The sequence below is a fragment of the Prunus dulcis genome, chromosome 1 (genome assembly GCF_902201215.1).
Source record: "Prunus dulcis chromosome 1, ALMONDv2, whole genome shotgun sequence".
Classification (NCBI taxonomy): Eukaryota; Viridiplantae; Streptophyta; class Magnoliopsida; order Rosales; family Rosaceae; genus Prunus; species Prunus dulcis.
In genome coordinates, this window is record NC_047650.1 from 37,373,030 (window position 1) to 37,390,636 (window position 17,607).

Genomic DNA, 17,607 nt, shown 5'->3' on the forward strand with positions numbered 1-17,607 from the left:
TTGGTACTGTACCCCCACTAAACATCTTTATGTCCCTCATATAAATTTTCCTTTTTGTTTCTAAAATCACATTTGTTGTCCACGAAATTCTTGTTAGTATTTTTCAAGTTTTGTATGTGTGGCGTGTGCTCATTGCTCGTTTGGGATGGTGAGACAAAATTTCTCCTATAAAGGTTGGCACATATTTACACGTTATCGTTTTTAGTGAAAAATTTCGCGTAACTTAACAGTAGAGACTACATGAATGTGGGAGCAAAACATGGAAGAATACATGAATAACCAGAATGATGACTTTGGCTAATACCAAAAACCATTTGCAATAAAAACTCAATCAATTCTTGTTGGTAGAAATTTCACTTTTTGGCTTGACCTAAATTCTCGCTTTACTCCTAATAGCATATGAACTCATTTACAAAATACACATAAAAACAAATTTATCTCTAATGGTAGATCACTTACCATCACATCCAAAACGCATAATCTTTTTGTTCATCACACCTTATCTCTTATTCTTGGCCGAACCAAAGATACTTGTAAATGTTGTAAGTGGAGGTTTAAACTCTACGGATCAAATTTAGATCCAAAAATCAATTATTGATGTGAAGGTTGAAGATCAGACATGCCCCATGTGTTAAAATATAATAGGATGTGGGGGAGAATCTACCCTGGTATTATCTACAACCACTGTTTGATGATGATGTTTCAAGAGATGCAAGATTTTGGTGCGAATAAAACAAATTGTTATCTTCATTGAATAAATTACTCCATAAAAAAAACACTGCTTCCCTTTTATTTATAAACCCTGCAAATTAATAATAATAGGATATTAATTCGAAGATCTGTGGTCACCTGCCTTCCAACAAACCACATCACCATGAAATATCTGTTCTATCAGATTAATCTTCCCCTATAAATTAAAACCATTCTCTTGCAAAGCATGTCTGCTATGACACTACCACGAGAAAATTATTGTCTTCCTTCCTTAATCGAATGAGACATTTCTTATTTTTACAAATTATAATTTGACACATATTTGTTCGCACATATAACAAAATTATGCGTATTATAATTTGAATGAATCGATTACACTACATCTTTGTATTACAATCACAAGGAAGAGTTACTCAAATGTAAATTGTAATAACACTTTGAATTATGAGAAAATAATTTTGTCAGAATGTGTCGATCTAGAACATTGAAGAGGTACATTTATATTTCTATATATATTAAAAAAATATTTTTTTTGATTGGAAAAAAATAATCAAGTGATATTGATTGATAGCTCATGGATTGGTTGTTCAAGATTGTATTCTTCTTGGGTCCGTACACCTAATGCTTGACCAAATGGCTTATTAACATCCACCATTGTATAATATTAAATTATTTATATAATGTCACACAAATAATATATATATCTAAACCATAGACATTGTTTTCACCAAGATTCATTTCGTAAAATCAGGATTTTGTCTGTGTCACCCCTTCAATTTATGTAAATAAATAATCAAATCTAAACAGAAATATTTAAATTAAACAAATGTGGCAGACATGCAGATTAGTGTATTATTTTTATTTTTATTTTTCACTGATCTCCAGGACGATTAAATAAATTGGGACTTGTCCCACACTGCATCTTGGCGTGCTTAAGGAAGGTTTAAGGCACTTGGACAACACTATTAAATGCAATAAAATCGTTGTAAAGTGGGAAAAGGGAAAAGGAAAACTTTATTAATCAACAATTAAACCTTTACTTTAGGTTGCCAACTCGACATTTTAATTTCAGTTTAAATGCTTGTATGAACACGTCATGAACTTCATGCACAAAATTCGTAATGATTTGAGTGTAGATGTTGCTAAATTAAAGAATCATCAAGCTTAATTGAATGCTGCAGATGAGATGTTAATTAAGTGGCAGCTTTAAACAAAACTTTTTATAACCTAAAATGGATGACATATATGTTATACAACTACTTTGGTTTACATGAATAATGTCCTCTTATCAAACACGTTAATTGTTGTGTCGATCATTATAAAATGAAATCTTAATTATTTATACATGTGATCATATTGACACGTTTAACGAAACTAAAAAGTAATATAAACATACACGAGAAAATTACTATTATCAGTCATATATAACAAATTACATTATAATTCACTCATTTATGTTTCAATAGGTAAAATTTAAACGTGTGATAATATTAAAGATGGGATTATCTTAACTCATTATTGAATCTAGGGTCCATATTTCAATGATTTTCGAAATAACATGCATAAAGAAACCAAGAACCAACACAATTTTTGTTATTTAGAATGTGGGTACAAGAAAACTATAACTCATATAACCCATACCTTCTTCCATGTTTTAAAAAATAACACATTTACCGTTTTACCCTTTGCCACACAGCTTGAATCGAAATATTTAGCCAAAACTAAATTTCACTACATGACAACAATATGGCAGTTGAAAAAACAAAAATATCCCCATAAAAAAAAGAGAAGTAAAAAAAAGAAGAGAAATTAATAAATTAAAATAACGAATTTTCAAAATAAAAGAAAAAGTAATTGGGGAAAAGACAGTGAGAAAGAAAAACAAAACAAAATGCAAGCACACATGGAAAGGAAACGGAAAGACTCGGAGTCTCTCTCTGTGTCACTCTGTCAGCCCTCCATTTCTTCACTCTCACTTTCTCTCTGTCTGGTTCTTCCTTCTTCGCCGTGGCTCTCTCTCGTTAAGGTCGTTCTTGGGCGGGCGCTGAATTGTATTGATTTCGAGGCATTTATGTTTATGCAATTTTTTCTTCATTTTAAATGATTTTGTAGTTTGATGACAGTTGGAAATGGACGTTTTTTCTTGCCCTAGATTCTGTGATGCTGCTGTGATCTGATCTGCGTAGTTGTTGTTATTTGTTTTTATTTGCTTGTGTTTGTGTAAATTTGTGAATAGTCACATTGTTTGTACTGAATTTTACTTGATTAAATTGGTAATTATTGCTAATTGTGATGTATAGGCGTAAAGATCTGACTTCTTGGTTCAATATTGATCGGTGTTTGATGTGCAGAGTGTTGGGGTTTGATTTGGACTGGGAAGGGAGTTTGCATTGTGTGAGCTGGCACTGTAGCATTTGTACTTTTGTGAACAGTGTTTACTTGTTTGTGAAGAGAGAGTGGGTGTGTGGGTGTGTGTGTGCGTCTGTTGATGGACAACTGGGGATTGGATGCTGAGGAACTGAGGTTGTGATGCTACTCAGGCAGAACTGCTGGGTTTTGAAGTAATTGGAAGGAAGGGAGTTCTTCGGCATTTGCATTGGTGGTGAGGTATTTTTAGTTGATCTCTCCAGTACTGGTTTCATTATTATCTATTTTTGCCTATGTTATTTTCGTGTAAAGTGCCTTAATTTTCTTCACAATAAAAGTGCCTTTTTTTCAGAATGCGGGAGCAATCCTTAGGTCCATGATTTTCTCTTTTTTATTTTATTTTATTTTAGTGGAACAAATAAAAAGAGAGGGAGGATAGAATGAAGAGAAGAGAGGTGAGGTAGAGAGCAAAGAGTATATAGAACAAAACTACAAACCTTATATATAGTTTTCAGTTTTTTGTGTTCAAAACCATTCCTTGTATTTTCCTTATTTCGATGAAATCTTGTCAAGCATATGCTGCATCAGGAATCAGGTCACTTAGTTTTAAGGTTGATTCAGTCAATGAACAATTAAAAATGAATAGTTGAAAGGTGGTTTATTTGTGGTGGGATTCCACATTTGATAAAATTGTATGCCTATCCCCATTTTCAGGTGGCCAAGGAGAATTCTAAAAGTGGTGTATGGTGCAAATGTCAAAGTCTCCCTCCCCTGAACAGCGAGAACCCATATCTCCTTCTACTTCTCGCTCTAGGTTAGCTATGCTCTATTTGCTCAGTCTCTTTAACTGTGGTGACAAACTGGTATTCTTAGTTTAGAAAATGAATGCTTCACTGATAAATTAACCACTTAAGTGCTTCGTAAAGCTTTGTACACCAATATTAAAATTGAGCTGGAAAAGCCCAATGAGAAGCCATTTCAGTGGGCTCATTAAATTTTTTATTTTAAAAAATTAAAAATTATTATCTCCTAAACTGTTGACTATTACTTTTCAAGATATTCAAATGAGTTCATGTTACACACAGGGATGGAACAGCAATGGATGATGAAGAAGGTACAATGGCAAGAGTTGCTCAATTTGTCGAGCAACTACATGCCAGCATTTCTTCACCACACGAAAAAGAACTTATTACAGCACGTTTGCTTGGTATTGCCAAAGCAAGAAAGGATGCAAGAACAATTATTGGTTCGCATTCCCAGGCAATGCCATTGTTCATAAACATTCTCAGGAGTGGCACCCCTGTGGCAAAAGTTAATGTGGCTGCAACTCTGAGTGCCCTGTGTAAAGATGAAGACTTGCGTCTTAAAGTACTACTAGGCGGGTGCATCCCCCCATTACTCTCACTTTTGAAGTCTGAATCAACTGAGGGTAGGAAGGCTGCAGCGGAAGCTATATATGAAGTTTCCTCTGGTGGGCTTTCAGATGATCATGTTGGCATGAAAATATTTATTACAGAAGGCGTAGTGCCAAACTTATGGAATCAACTCAATCCAAAAGCCAAGCAAGACAAAGTGGTAGAGGGATTTGTGACAGGGGCTTTGAGAAATCTTTGTGGTGACAAGGATGGCTACTGGAGAGCAACGCTTGAGGCTGGTGGAGTAGATATCATTGTGGGTCTTCTGTCTTCCGACAATGCTGCTGCCCAGTCAAATGCTGCCTCCCTTTTGGCCCGTCTCATGTTGGCTTTCAGTGATAGCATCCCCAAAGTAATAGATTCTGGAGCTGTCAAAGCTTTGCTTCGGCTTGTGGGTCAGGAAAATGATGTTTCCGTCCGTGCTAGTGCTGCTGATGCTTTGGAAGCGCTTTCTTCAAAGTCAACTGGGGCTAAGAAAGCTATTGTGAATGCTGACGGTGTTCCAGTTCTCATTGGGGCTATAGTTGCTCCATCTAAAGAGTGCATGCAAGGTGAGTGTGGGCAGGCTCTGCAGGACCATGCAACACGGGCTTTAGCAAATATTTGTGGTGGGATGTCTTCTTTAATATTATATCTTGGAGAACTTTCACAGTCACCTCGGCTAACTTCCCCGGTTGCTGATATTATCGGAGCTCTTGCATACACGCTGATGGTCTTCGGGCATAAATCTGCTGCCAATGAGGAATCTGTTAATGTAACAAAGATAGAGGATATTCTTGTAATGTTGCTAAAGCCTCGTGACAATAAGCTTGTTCAAGAGCGTGTCCTTGAGGCCATGGCTAGTCTATATGGCAACAACCATCTTTCCAGTTGGCTCAATCATGCACAAGCGAAGAAGGTGCTCATTGGACTCATAACAATGGCTGCTGCTGATGTGCAAGAGTATCTAATACTCTCTTTGACAAGCTTATGTTGCGATGGTGTTGGAATCTGGGACTCCATTGGCAAGAGAGAAGGAATTCAGTTACTTATTTCACTGATGGGATTATCCAGTGAGCAGCATCAAGAATATGCTGTTCAGTTTCTGGCAATCTTAACGGACCAAGTCGATGACAGCAAGTGGGCTATTACTGCTGCCGGCGGGATTCCTCCTCTGGTGCAGCTGTTAGAGACGGGATCTCAGAAGGCGAAGGAGGATGCCGCTCATGTGTTGTGGAATTTGTGTTGTCACAGTGAAGATATTCGTGCATGTGTGGAAAGTGCAGGAGCCATCCCAGCATTTTTATGGCTTTTAAAAAGTGGTGGGTCAAGGGGACAAGAAGCATCAGCTATGGCACTAACAAAGCTTGTCCGAACAGCTGATTCTGCCACCATTAATCAGTTGTTAGCTTTGCTCCTCGGTGACTCTCCAAGCTCAAAGGCCTATACTATCAGGGTGTTGGGTCATGTACTCATAATGGCATCACATGAGGATCTTGTGCATAAAGGTTCAGCAGCTAATAAAGGGCTGAGATCTCTTGTACAGGTTCTCAACTCATCAAATGAAGAAACTCAAGAGTATGCTGCTTCGGTCCTAGCTGATCTATTCAGCACAAGACAAGATATTTGTGATATTCTTGCAACTGATGAGATTGTGCATCCTTGCATGAAGCTTTTGACCAGCACCACACAAGTTGTTGCAACACAGTCAGCTCGAGCATTGGGTGCTCTTTCCCGTCCTTTGAAGACCAAAACAACAAGCAAGATGTCTTATATTGCAGAAGGTGATGTCAAGCCCCTCATCAAACTGGCTAAAACTTCTTCCATTGATGCTGCTGAAACTGCAGTTGCGGCACTTGCCAATCTTCTCTCTGATCCGCATATTGCTGCAGAAGCCCTGGCAGAAGATGTTGTTTTAGCTTTGATAAGAGTACTGGGAGATGGAACTTCAGAAGGTAAGAAGAATGCATCCCGTGCCCTTCATCAATTGCTGAAGCATTTTCCAGTAGGTGATGTGCTCACAGGAAATGCTCAGTGTCGTTTTGCTAGTCTTGCTCTTGTTGATTCCTTGAATGTATTGGATATGGATGGTACTGATGCTGCGGATGCTTTGGAAGTAGTCGCACTTTTGGCTAGAACCAAACAAGGTGTGAACTTCACTTACCCCCCATGGTCTGCCCTTGCGGAAGTTCCATCAAGCTTAGAACCTCTTGTCCGATGCCTGGCTGAAGGGCCTTCTCCACTTCAAGATAAGTCAATAGAAATTTTGTCTAGGCTTTGTGGGGAGCAACCAGTAGTGCTTGGTGATCTATTGATTGCAAGATCAAGATCCCTTGGTTCACTAGCTAACAGGATAATGCACTCTTCGAGCCTAGAAGTCAGAGTTGGAGGAGCTGCATTACTCATTTGTGCAGCAAAAGAGCACAAACAGAAGTCAATGGAAGTACTTGATGTTGCAGGATATTTAAAACCGTTAACATATGCTTTAGTGGACATGATGAAGCGAAATTCTAGCTGCTCCTCTTTAGAAATTGAAGTCAGAACTCCTAGAGGTTTTATTGAAAGAACTGCATTCCATGAAGGGGATGAGTTTGATGTCCCTGATCCAGCCATTGTCTTGGGGGGTACTGTTGCCTTGTGGTTGCTATGCATAATTGGTGCCTTTCATGCAAAGAGCAAACTCACCATTATGGAAGCTGGTGGTCTTGAGGCTCTCTCTGACAAGCTTGCAGGTTACACTTCCAATCCACAGGTATAAAAGAATTAGTTTTGCGTGCACACACACACACACACACACAGACACATAAATGCTTACCATTAGATAGGTTGTTCTGATGAGCACTTGTATACCTATATCTTTCGTTTTGCTGAATTATATGTTTGATCAAGGTATATGGATACTACATAATTTTGAAGAAATAAATCATTGTTGATTGTGGTGGATTTTAATATGCGAGTGATGCCATCTGTTCATCATAGAGAACCATACCCTTATTGAGAGATGCTAAGATGTTTATGTGTGCTACTTACATTCATTAAGAATATTAAATATAACTGAAAGTCTGATCCCTGAAATGCTTTCATACCCCCTGATCTCTTCCTTCCCCCCTTTATCATTTAGTACTGGCATTTTTCCTCTGGTGGTTTGGTTGCCTAAAATACCTTATAACGAACACTATATTTTGGACATATTTTTCTTGCACTAATGAATTTGGATTGAAATCTGATTAGTTGTGATTAGGCGCTTATCTTTGGCATATATTCTGTATATCGCGACCTCTTGGTTTCCTTTCAATTTTATTTATAGGACAGCAACTACAAAGTATCTTATCTCGTTCTACCAGGCTCTCAATAACCTTCAAATGACTCATAGCTGCTTTCCACACAAACTGCTATTTTGGTAGGGAACCCTACCAGTATCACTTGATAGTAACTTTTGAACATTCCTACTTGGCCTATAACACAGTGTATCATCTTCATATGTCACATTATTGGACTTGCACAAAAGGCTAGTGTTTATGGAGCTACATTAGTGACAAGAGATGTAACACTGGGGTTCCCAGAGTATAGCTATTGAACAGCTTTGTAGTTTCTCATTTATAGTTTTGACTGTATCATGGTAGTTGTTGTTTCATGTTTTAGTTGCTTTTTTGGCACATATAAAATATAAATTTTGATATCTTACTAAATTGGTCATCTTTATGAACAGGCAGAATATGAGGATACAGAAGGTATATGGATTAGTGCCCTGCTCCTGGCTGTTCTGTTCCAAGATGCAAATGTTGTTCTGTCTCCTGCAACAATGCGCATCATTTCTTTACTTTCTCTTCTTTTGAGATCGGATGAGGTGATTGATAGGTTCTTTGCTGCGCAGTCAATGGCCAGTCTTGTTTCTAATGGTAGTAAGGGAATAATTCTTGCCATTGCAAATTCAGGTGCTGTTGCTGGATTGATAACCCTAATTGGTTACATAGAGTCCGACATGCCTAACCTTCTTACTTTATCAGAAGAATTTTCTCTGGTGCGAAATCCCGATCAAGTTGTTTTGGAGTACCTTTTTGATTTTGAAGATGTAAGAGTTGGATCCACCGCACGTAAATCTATACCTCTCCTGGTGGATCTCTTGAGACCAATGCCAGAACGTCCTGGTGCCCCTCCAATTTCTGTTAAACTCTTGACCCGTATTGCCGATGGAAGTGATACAAATAAACTAATTATGGCTGAAGCTGGAGCTCTGGATGGTCTGACAAAATACCTGTCTTTGAGCCCTCAAGACTCCACCGAAGCCACAATAACTGAATTATTCAGAATATTATTTAGCAATCCTGATCTCATTCGATATGAAGCATCAGCTAGTTCATTGAATCAACTCATAGCTGTTCTGCGTCTAGGGTCAAGAAATGCTAGATATAGTGCTGCAAGAGCTCTTCATGAACTATTTGACGCTGAGAACATCAGAGATTCTGATTCAGCCAGGCAATCTGTTCATCCATTGGTTGACATGCTTAACTCTGCATCAGAGAGCGAGCAAGAGGCTGCCCTTGTTGCTTTAATTAAGCTGACTTCAGGAAATTCTTCTAAAGCATCTTTATTGACTGATGTGGAGGGAAGTCCACTGGAGAGTTTGTACAAAATCCTGTCTTGTGCTTCATCCTTGGAATTGAAGAGAATCGCTGCACAACTCTGTTGTGTTCTGTTTGATAATTCCGAAGTCAGAGGAAATCCAATTGCCTCTGAATGCATAGAGCCCCTTGTATCACTGATGCATTCTGATACAAGTACAGTTGTCGAAGCTGGGGTTTGTGCTTTTGAAAAATTGCTGGATGATGAACACCAGGTGGAGCTTGCAACGGCCTATGATGTTGTGGATCTCCTTGTTGGATTAGTTTCTGGTACAAGCAATCAGCTCATTGAGGCTAGCATTTGTTCTCTCATAAAGTTGGGGAAAGACCGGACCCCATGCAAATTGAATATGGTCAATGTTGGCATTATTGACAAATGTCTTGAGCTACTACCTGTTGCGCCCAGTTCATTATGCTCTTCAATTGCTGAATTGTTCCGCATTTTAACAAATAGTAATGCAATTGCAAGAAGTTTGGATGCTGCAAAAATAGTAGAACCTCTTTTCCTAGTTTTACTCCGTCCAGATTTCAGTTTGTGGGGACAGCACAGTGCATTGCAAGCACTAGTAAATATTTTGGAGAAGCCACAAAGCCTTGCAACTTTAAAACTTACACCTAGCCAAGTCATCGAGCCTCTTATTTCATTTCTGGAATCCCCATCTCAAGCCATCCAGCAGCTTGGCACAGAATTGCTATCTCATCTGCTTGCACAAGAACATTTTCAGCAAGATATTACAACAAAAAATGCAGTTGTTCCTCTTGTTCAGCTTGCAGGAATTGGAATATTAAACTTGCAGCAGACAGCGATAAAGGCATTGGAAAATATCTCCACAAGCTGGCCAAAAGCAGTCGCTGATGCTGGAGGTATATTTGAGCTTGGGAAGGTTATTATTCAAGATGACCCTCAGCCACCTCATGCACTGTGGGAATCAGCTGCTTTAGTTCTCTCAAATGTTCTGCACTTCAATGCTGAGTACTATTTTAAGGTTCCTGTGGTGGTTCTTGTTAAAATGCTGCATTCAACAGTGGATACCACCATCATGGTGGCTCTCAATGCGTTAATTGTTCATGAAAGGAGCGACAATTTAAGTGCTGAACAGATGACTGAAGGTGGTGCAATAGACGCCTTGTTGGACCTTTTAAGATCTCATCAGTGTGAAGAAGCATCTGGAAGATTACTTGAAGCTTTATTTAACAATGTCAGGATACGACAAATGAAGGTTTCCAAGTATGCAATAGCGCCCCTATCGCAGTATCTGTTGGATCCACAAACCAGATCAGAGTCTGGAAAACTTCTTGCTGCTCTAGCTCTTGGAGACCTTTCCCAACATGAAGGGCTTGCAAGAGCCAGTGATTCTGTTTCTGCATGTCGTGCATTGGTAAGTTTGCTTGAAGATCAGCCAACAGAAGAGATGAAAATGGTGGCAATTTGTGCATTGCAGAACTTTGTCATGAATAGCAGAACAAATAGGCGAGCTGTTGCAGAAGCAGGGGGCATACTGATTATTCAAGAACTGCTACTGTCTCCCAATACAGAAATTGCTGGGCAGACAGCATTACTTATCAAATTTTTGTTTTCTAATCACACACTCCAAGAGTATGTATCAAATGAGCTCATCAGATCTTTGACAGGTAATTCACATTTGCAGTCCTCTGGTTCCAATGCTGATTTGTTCCCCTATAGTCTAAAAGACTAAAGCTAAGCTCATTCTCATGTACATTCTTTGTACATATTTATGAGTTGGTACCATATGTCTTGATAACCATGTTCATGCTGTCGTTTAAATCTTCCATAGTGAAGAGTAGTTCGGTTCGTGTGTATGTGTGTGCTTCAAATACTCTTATCCTTTCTTTCATTGTGTTCTGTTGATTTATTGGATCCAATGATTGCTGTGTCTTGCAGCCGCATTAGAGAGAGAGTTGTGGTCCGCGGCAACTATTAATGAAGAGGTCTTGAGAGCCTTACATATGATATTCATCAACTTCCCTAAGCTCCATATTTCTGAAGCAACCACTCTCTGCATTCCCAATCTGATTGGAGCTCTGAAATCTGGAAGTGAAGCGGCTCAGGATGTCGTCTTGGACACCCTATGCTTGTTGAGACATTCTTGGTCAACCATGCCAATAGATGTTGCGAAGTCTCAGGCTGTGATTGCTGCTGAAGCCATTCCCATCCTACAAATGCTCATGAAAACCTGCCCACCAAGTTTCCATGAGAGAGCAGACAGCCTGTTGCATTGCTTACCAGGTTGTTTGACGGTCACAATTAAGCGTGGGAACAACCTTAAACAGGCCATGGGAGGCACAAATGCTTTTTGTCGATTGACAATAGGCAATGGTCCTCCTCGACAAACCAAGGTAATGGTTCCATAGACTAGTTATGTACAAAAAGAAACTGTCTATTTCATAGCCCCTTCTCTTAAGTTAGGGGATGAGAAATTGATTGTTTACTCCTGGAAAAAAGTTTCTTTTTCTTTTCTTTCTCCTTTTCCTCACTTCATATGAGGTATTAGATTCTGGCTCTTTAGAGCACCTGATCAATCCTGGGCCACAAGTACCCCAATCCCATACATACTGGATATTGGATAATTACCAGGGACCCCTTTGGGGTGGCTCTCAAGGGATTGGCATGATGGTATTTGGAAGGAAATGATTCAAAACATTGTTGCTACTGCAGTGACTTGTCAGCATCTAGATCTGCACTATAATTTTGACATAGCTGCCTGCAAGTTCCCTAATCTTACATTGGTCTTGTAAAGATTTAGCAGTTTATTTGTTTCTTTCTTTGAATCTAGATTATATGTATATGTGTATATATAGACGAGCTTAGTGGATTTGACTATAAATTTACTGTTTACTTTGCCTCTGGATTTGTCAACACGTGTTGAAGCTGCAAAGTGACTTTGTTTCATACGCTTCTTTAATAAAGAAGTTTCATACTGTACATATCAGTAGTGATGTTTATTACTTGTCTATGCTTACAGCTTTTATGTTATACTAAAATGTTTGTCATTAGGTAGTGAGCCACAGTACCTCTCCAGAATGGAAAGAAGGCTTTACGTGGGAATTTGATGTTCCCCCAAAGGGACAAAAACTCCACATCATTTGCAAAAGCAAAAATACCTTCGGAAAGGTAATTAGTTTTCTATTTCGATCAGCAAATCATTTACGAGCAGGATGAGCTAATCGTTCAATTTTTTCATAAGTGTAGGCCTTAAACATATATGATGAGTACCCTTCCTGCCTTGATAATTGGCATTGCCACACTAATAATGTTCAGTCCCACGAGTTTTTCTTTTCATTTTGTGATTGTTTTTCTTTTTTCAGACAACTCTGGGAAGAGTTACTATCCAAATTGACAAAGTTGTGAGTGAAGGAGTATACAGTGGATTATTCAGCCTAAATCATGACAGCAACAAAGATGGATCTTCCCGTACACTTGAAATCGAGATTATCTGGTCCAACAGAATGTCCGACGAAGAAACATGAATGCGTCCTAAAGTCAGGTGCAGCAATCTCCCCATGCAGCTGAGAATGCCAGATTTAAGTATCAAAATGGGGGCGAGGTTGGCCTGCTTGTAATTAATTTTATGTTTTGAAGGTCCAGTTTTGTAGTATGAAAGATTAAGCTGCTTGAGGAAAGTGTAAATTACATTTATTAGCTTGCGGATACGATAGAGTGAAAATGCATTCCCACTTTATAAGGGAATTTAAAAGCTCAATAGAAGTTTGTACAGGTCGGTCAGTCTGTAGGTGCTATAGCAATCCAAAGATGCTGAAAAGATTGGCGTTTGAAATTCTTGCAAAGTTGGAATAGCTTTTTGTTGTACAAGTGTTGTGTTTCCATTATAAGATTAACAATAAAATCCTTAATTGTTTCCTCTAATTAGAGCCATTAATTATACTCATGGACAAGATTCTCCATAAGCACATTTGCAGATGACACAAGCCTTAGAACTCAAAACTTCCCCAAAATTGCCTTGAGGTTTCAAAACTAATATCCGGCATTATAACATCTTGGCATTCTCTCTACTTGAGCAACAGAGTAATGAACCAAAACATTTCTCATAAATACATTGGTAACAGAAATCAAAACCCACAAATTACACGAGCATAACTACTTCGCAGCAGAAACAAGTGCAGATCGAGCTGTCGTAAAAGAAGCTACCAATGATCCAAGTTGCAACCTATCATTGCACCCAAAGGTCAACCTGTACCTGCGATTCAAAATAACTTGTACTGGTTAATGTTAACTGAAGCTCAGCCAGTTCTGACTTTAACCGCATAGTCAATTGGTATTGAACAAAATCCAAAATCCAAAAACTAAATCAAAATTATATTGTATCTTTTAAATTTTAACATGATGGAAGATTAATTAGAAAGCTTGTCGTAATTTTGTTATATAATCTAGAGTATCATATATTTGCAAGCCCTTAAGGCAGCAATAATTTCTGCTAATGCATTATACCAGTTCCATAATGATTATAGCTGCTTGTCCAATGAAATGACTTTACATCTAATGCAAACAATATTATATTCGTGAAAATATTGACATTAATTTAATCTACACAAAGCCTTTTTGAAGCAAATTGATGCACTCTATCATTCATTATATTGTGAACATGTGTATCCATTACAATATTGCAATAAGCTTGTATAGTTCAGAATGAAGAAAACAATAAGCAAATGAAAAAGAGAGTAAGACATGGGCACATACTCTATGTCAGCTAAATCATTAATCAACTGAACTCGAACAACTGGTGGCATCTTAATCTTAAAAACGAACCTATTCAAAGAAAGTAGCATAGATGAGATGAAGCAAGCAAAAATTGTCAAGAACAAATGTAGAAAAATGTGTAAGACTTACATGGTCACTTCTCTTACAATATCTATCAAAGCCAACCCTTTAGTTGTTTTCAAATCAGATATTCCTGCAATAAATGAAGTGTAAAATGTAAACACCAAATAACTATTTCCAGTGGCATACTGCTCTTGCCTATGAGAATAGAATTATCAACAAATAAATAAATAAGATAGTTGAATACGTTTGAAACTCTCAGCAAATGATTCATTCAAAAGCCAGTAGGATATTTGCTCAATGTCTTTGGGCAATGGATTTCCTGTGCAAAGATATACTGCTTCTTCTGTTATCTGCTGCTGTGAAGCCATATGAGTTGACTGTGTACATTGAAATAGGAATCACAGTGTCATTTAAGATCTATTCGTGAAGAAAAAAAAAATCAATTTCATAATTAAAACTGTCCGTTCAAGATAATTTATAAATCATACTTAAATACAAAATACTTCAAGGAAGTAAGAATAATGCAATTTGTTCTTAAATAAGAAATATTGCCGCCGAAGCAAAATGATTAGAGGAATGCACAAGCAGCAAACTTTTGAAACATTAAACACACTGCAAGAAAAAAATCGGCAAGTCAACCCAACCACAAGTAATTTGAGTTTCTGCTACAACAGATTTTACTTATACAGTCATACTCAATCACATTGACAATATTAGAGACTAAATACAATGACAATATCATTTGATTTCATAAGATTCTAACATAACAGAAAAATTCAATTCTCTAACCTGTCATTTTATGAATCGCTGCATAGCCACACACAGATCTTGCACAGAAAAAGAGAGAGGAATAGACAAATCCACAGAAAAGAAACATCAGAGTAGAGATCTTATAACCTGCAAAATGTTCAGAGCCTTTCTCATGTCACCATTGCTAAGCCGCACAACTGCCGCCAAGCCACTCTCAGACACATCAAGCCTAGTCCAATCCACAAATGTCAACATATCAATATATTTCTGACTGAAGCCAGATAGAAAAAGCAACAACCATCCCGTTCACTAGTGAAACACATTTTATGATTCAATCCCCTTAGCTAGTGAATCACATTTTTAGAGATAACTCTTGATGCATTTAAGGCAAAAATAAAATTAAAAAATCCCCTCTAGCATGAACTTGTTGAACAATGCGTAAGCCAAAAAACAAAAACAAAAACTCCAGCAGTACACCTCTTCCCACTTAAACCTGACTTTGATGAAATGGATATAAATAGTAAACTGCTACAGAGGGGAACCTTGTTTGAATACCAAGGGTAAAATCAGTGCAAAACTCAAAAGCCAACATCTACACTTAGGCAAAATCAGAACACCCAAAAAAATGTGAATAAAACAGTACTTACCCTTCAGTTTCTATAACATGTTTGAGTCTCTCTGAAACATGAAACTCCTCCAGTGGAGCAAATCGAAAACGAGTACATCTTGATTGTAATGCTGGAATAATCTTGTTGACATGATTACAGATTAGTGAAAACCTGGTGTTCCTTGTGTATTTCTCAATCACTACACCAAAAACAAAAGTATAGAAGGAAAAAGAATCAGTGAAATAACTTGGAACTGATAAACTCTAGTGCGTTAAAAAAATTCATACCTCTTCGCAAAGCAAATTGAGCATCCTTTGTCATAGCGTCAGCCTCATCCAGCAAGACCAATTTTACAGATGACTTTGCACTGTCACCCCTGAACCCTTGCTAATCAGTTATATAATAAGGTGACAAATGTCCAGTGATTATTAAGCTAAAAAGCAAATTATCTTGGAAATTACAACAGACATAATCAGACCATAAGATTAATTTACATGGCTAATTGTTGAACACGACAACATTGCACTTGTAAATAACATGCACCAACTAGATCAAATAATATCACAACGCATAGCCATCTGTGGTGGTCTGAAATCTTACAATCTGAAGAAGGGAGAAAAACAACCAGCAGACCAAACCTGGATATCACCAAAATATAAACTAATAAGAGGATTAGCACAAATTGAAGTCTTACCCAAATGAGAAACTCTGTGTGCTAGCAAAATCTTGGATCTGTTGTCGCACAACATCAATACCCCTATCATCCGATGCATTCAACTCCAGAATCATATTGTGGTATTGTGCTCCATAGAGCTTGCGTGCCACAGCAAGAATGGTTGAAGTTTTGCCAGTGCCAGGAGGGCCGTACAACAAGAGGTGTGGCAATCTGTTCTCACTAGTGAGCCTATCAACTATTTAATTCCACCACAAAAAAACAAGATGAATGAATCAATAACAAAACAACTAAAGGGAGGATAACAACTTATAAGCATTGAAATTATCCTCATTTATGCTCTTTATAATTGCAGCAACTCATGCAGAAAATTGAAACATTAGGGAAATGAAGCAAAAACCCTAGGCTCTCCTCATTGATGGTAAGCAAGGGAAAAGTGTGCTTCTTTTCTCTATGTACTCCCTTTCTCAAATATATACATGCATACGAATGTAAACACACAAATGAACATCTTTTCGTTCCCACATTTTTTAGCCAACCAAACATTACAGTAAATAATTACAATGGAGAGAAACTAAACAAGCAAAATCAACAAAAACCCTAGAAAGCGCAACACTTGATATGTCAAATCGTGGGAAGAAGAAATTGCTTACTGGTGTCGACAATGTCGCGGTGAGCGGCGACATCTGCGAGTGACTGAGGACGGTACTTCTCGACCCACGGCGTAGCTTTGCCCTGGGAAGGGGCGGCGGCGACAACGACGTTTTTGCCCTTGTTGTTGTTGTTGTTGGGTTTTGGAGATGGGTTGTTATCGTCGTCGATGTCCATGACAGTGATCACCTCCGCCATGGTAGAGTCGACTTCTTAGCTCTTCTCACTGAGAATCGGAGGTTTTTCAGTGAGCCCAGCCAGCAATGGCGCCAACTTGATTTTTGAGCGCGGGATACCCTTTCGTTATTCAATCTAGAAATTGGGCTGTTTGGCCGAAAATAAAAATAAAATCTACATATTGGGCTTTGCTTCTCTGGTAAAAACGTCGTCGTCGCTGTCGGAATTGTTTGGATAAGAAATACTTCTGCTCATAATCGTCTTTATTAAGCGGTTTATTAGGTTTGACTAGAAAACAAGTGATTCATGAGGAAGCATATATAAGTTGATTGAATTTAGCAATCGGGTCTAGTTCAGTTGAAAAAAGTATTTACTTACAGATAAGAGGTTTTAGATTTGAACATCCCATAACATCTTAATTGTGTGTATAAAAAATCTCCCTACCCCTTAATTTAAACTATCACTTATACTAAAAAATTGATTGAATTTAATACACTTTTAGCTATTTAGTGACCCACAAATATTTTAAGTTTTTCTATCAATCTCTTTCACTGACCTTTTTAGTTGTCACCTTTAACAATTTAAAAAGCAGTCCCAAACATATAAGTTGCATATCAAGTGTTTTGGAGGTCTTGATTATAACAATGCCAAACTAGTCCCAAATGTTAATGACCAAAGTTATTTGTTTGTTTTAATCTTAAAAAATTGAGGAAAAAATGTTTACAAAATTACTGCCCTGTGTGATAATTATTTTAGTGTCTATTTATAGAGACTATTTTATAAAAAAAAGAAAAAGTTGAAAAGGTCACATTGGCTATCACACACGGGCAAAGACAAAACTTGACTGAATTAA

The 17,607-nt window shown here is 37.8% G+C and overlaps 2 protein-coding genes across 5 annotated transcripts; one reads left to right on the top strand and one right to left on the bottom strand.

Annotated features, from left to right (window-relative positions):
- Nucleotides 1-2,597: 2,597 nt before the first annotated feature.
- Nucleotides 2,598-12,967, top strand: LOC117616414 (protein CELLULOSE SYNTHASE INTERACTIVE 3). 2 transcript variants are annotated; one of them, XM_034345727.1, is made up of 8 exons: nt 2,598-2,737; nt 3,063-3,318; nt 3,793-3,892; nt 4,164-7,224; nt 8,182-10,726; nt 10,998-11,452; nt 12,111-12,227; nt 12,422-12,967. In XM_034345727.1, the coding sequence occupies exons 3-8, from the start codon at nt 3,822-3,824 to the stop codon at nt 12,581-12,583; spliced, it is 6,411 nt and encodes a 2,136-aa protein (XP_034201618.1). In that variant the 5' UTR covers nt 2,598-2,737; nt 3,063-3,318; nt 3,793-3,821; the 3' UTR covers nt 12,584-12,967. The 2 variants fall into 2 exon arrangements, with proteins under 2 accessions (XP_034201618.1, XP_034201617.1); XM_034345726.1 differs by having other exon boundaries at nt 2,598-3,313; nt 12,422-12,923.
- A 78-nt stretch (nt 12,968-13,045) lies between these two features.
- Nucleotides 13,046-16,954, bottom strand: LOC117616415 (replication factor C subunit 5). Of its 3 annotated transcripts, none has more exons than XM_034345728.1 (9): nt 16,580-16,954; nt 15,948-16,164; nt 15,541-15,629; nt 15,293-15,452; nt 14,793-14,874; nt 14,140-14,272; nt 13,962-14,025; nt 13,812-13,880; nt 13,046-13,311 (listed from the first exon to the last, which is right to left on the bottom strand). In XM_034345728.1, exons 1-9 carry the CDS (start codon nt 16,773-16,775, stop codon nt 13,212-13,214), a joined length of 1,110 nt encoding a protein of 369 aa, XP_034201619.1. In that variant the 5' UTR covers nt 16,776-16,954; the 3' UTR covers nt 13,046-13,211. The 3 variants fall into 3 exon arrangements, with proteins under 3 accessions (XP_034201619.1, XP_034201620.1, XP_034201621.1); XM_034345729.1 differs by having other exon boundaries at nt 15,541-15,620; nt 16,580-16,918; XM_034345730.1 differs by lacking the exon at nt 13,812-13,880 and having other exon boundaries at nt 16,580-16,918.
- Between the last annotated feature and the right edge of the window lie 653 nt (nt 16,955-17,607).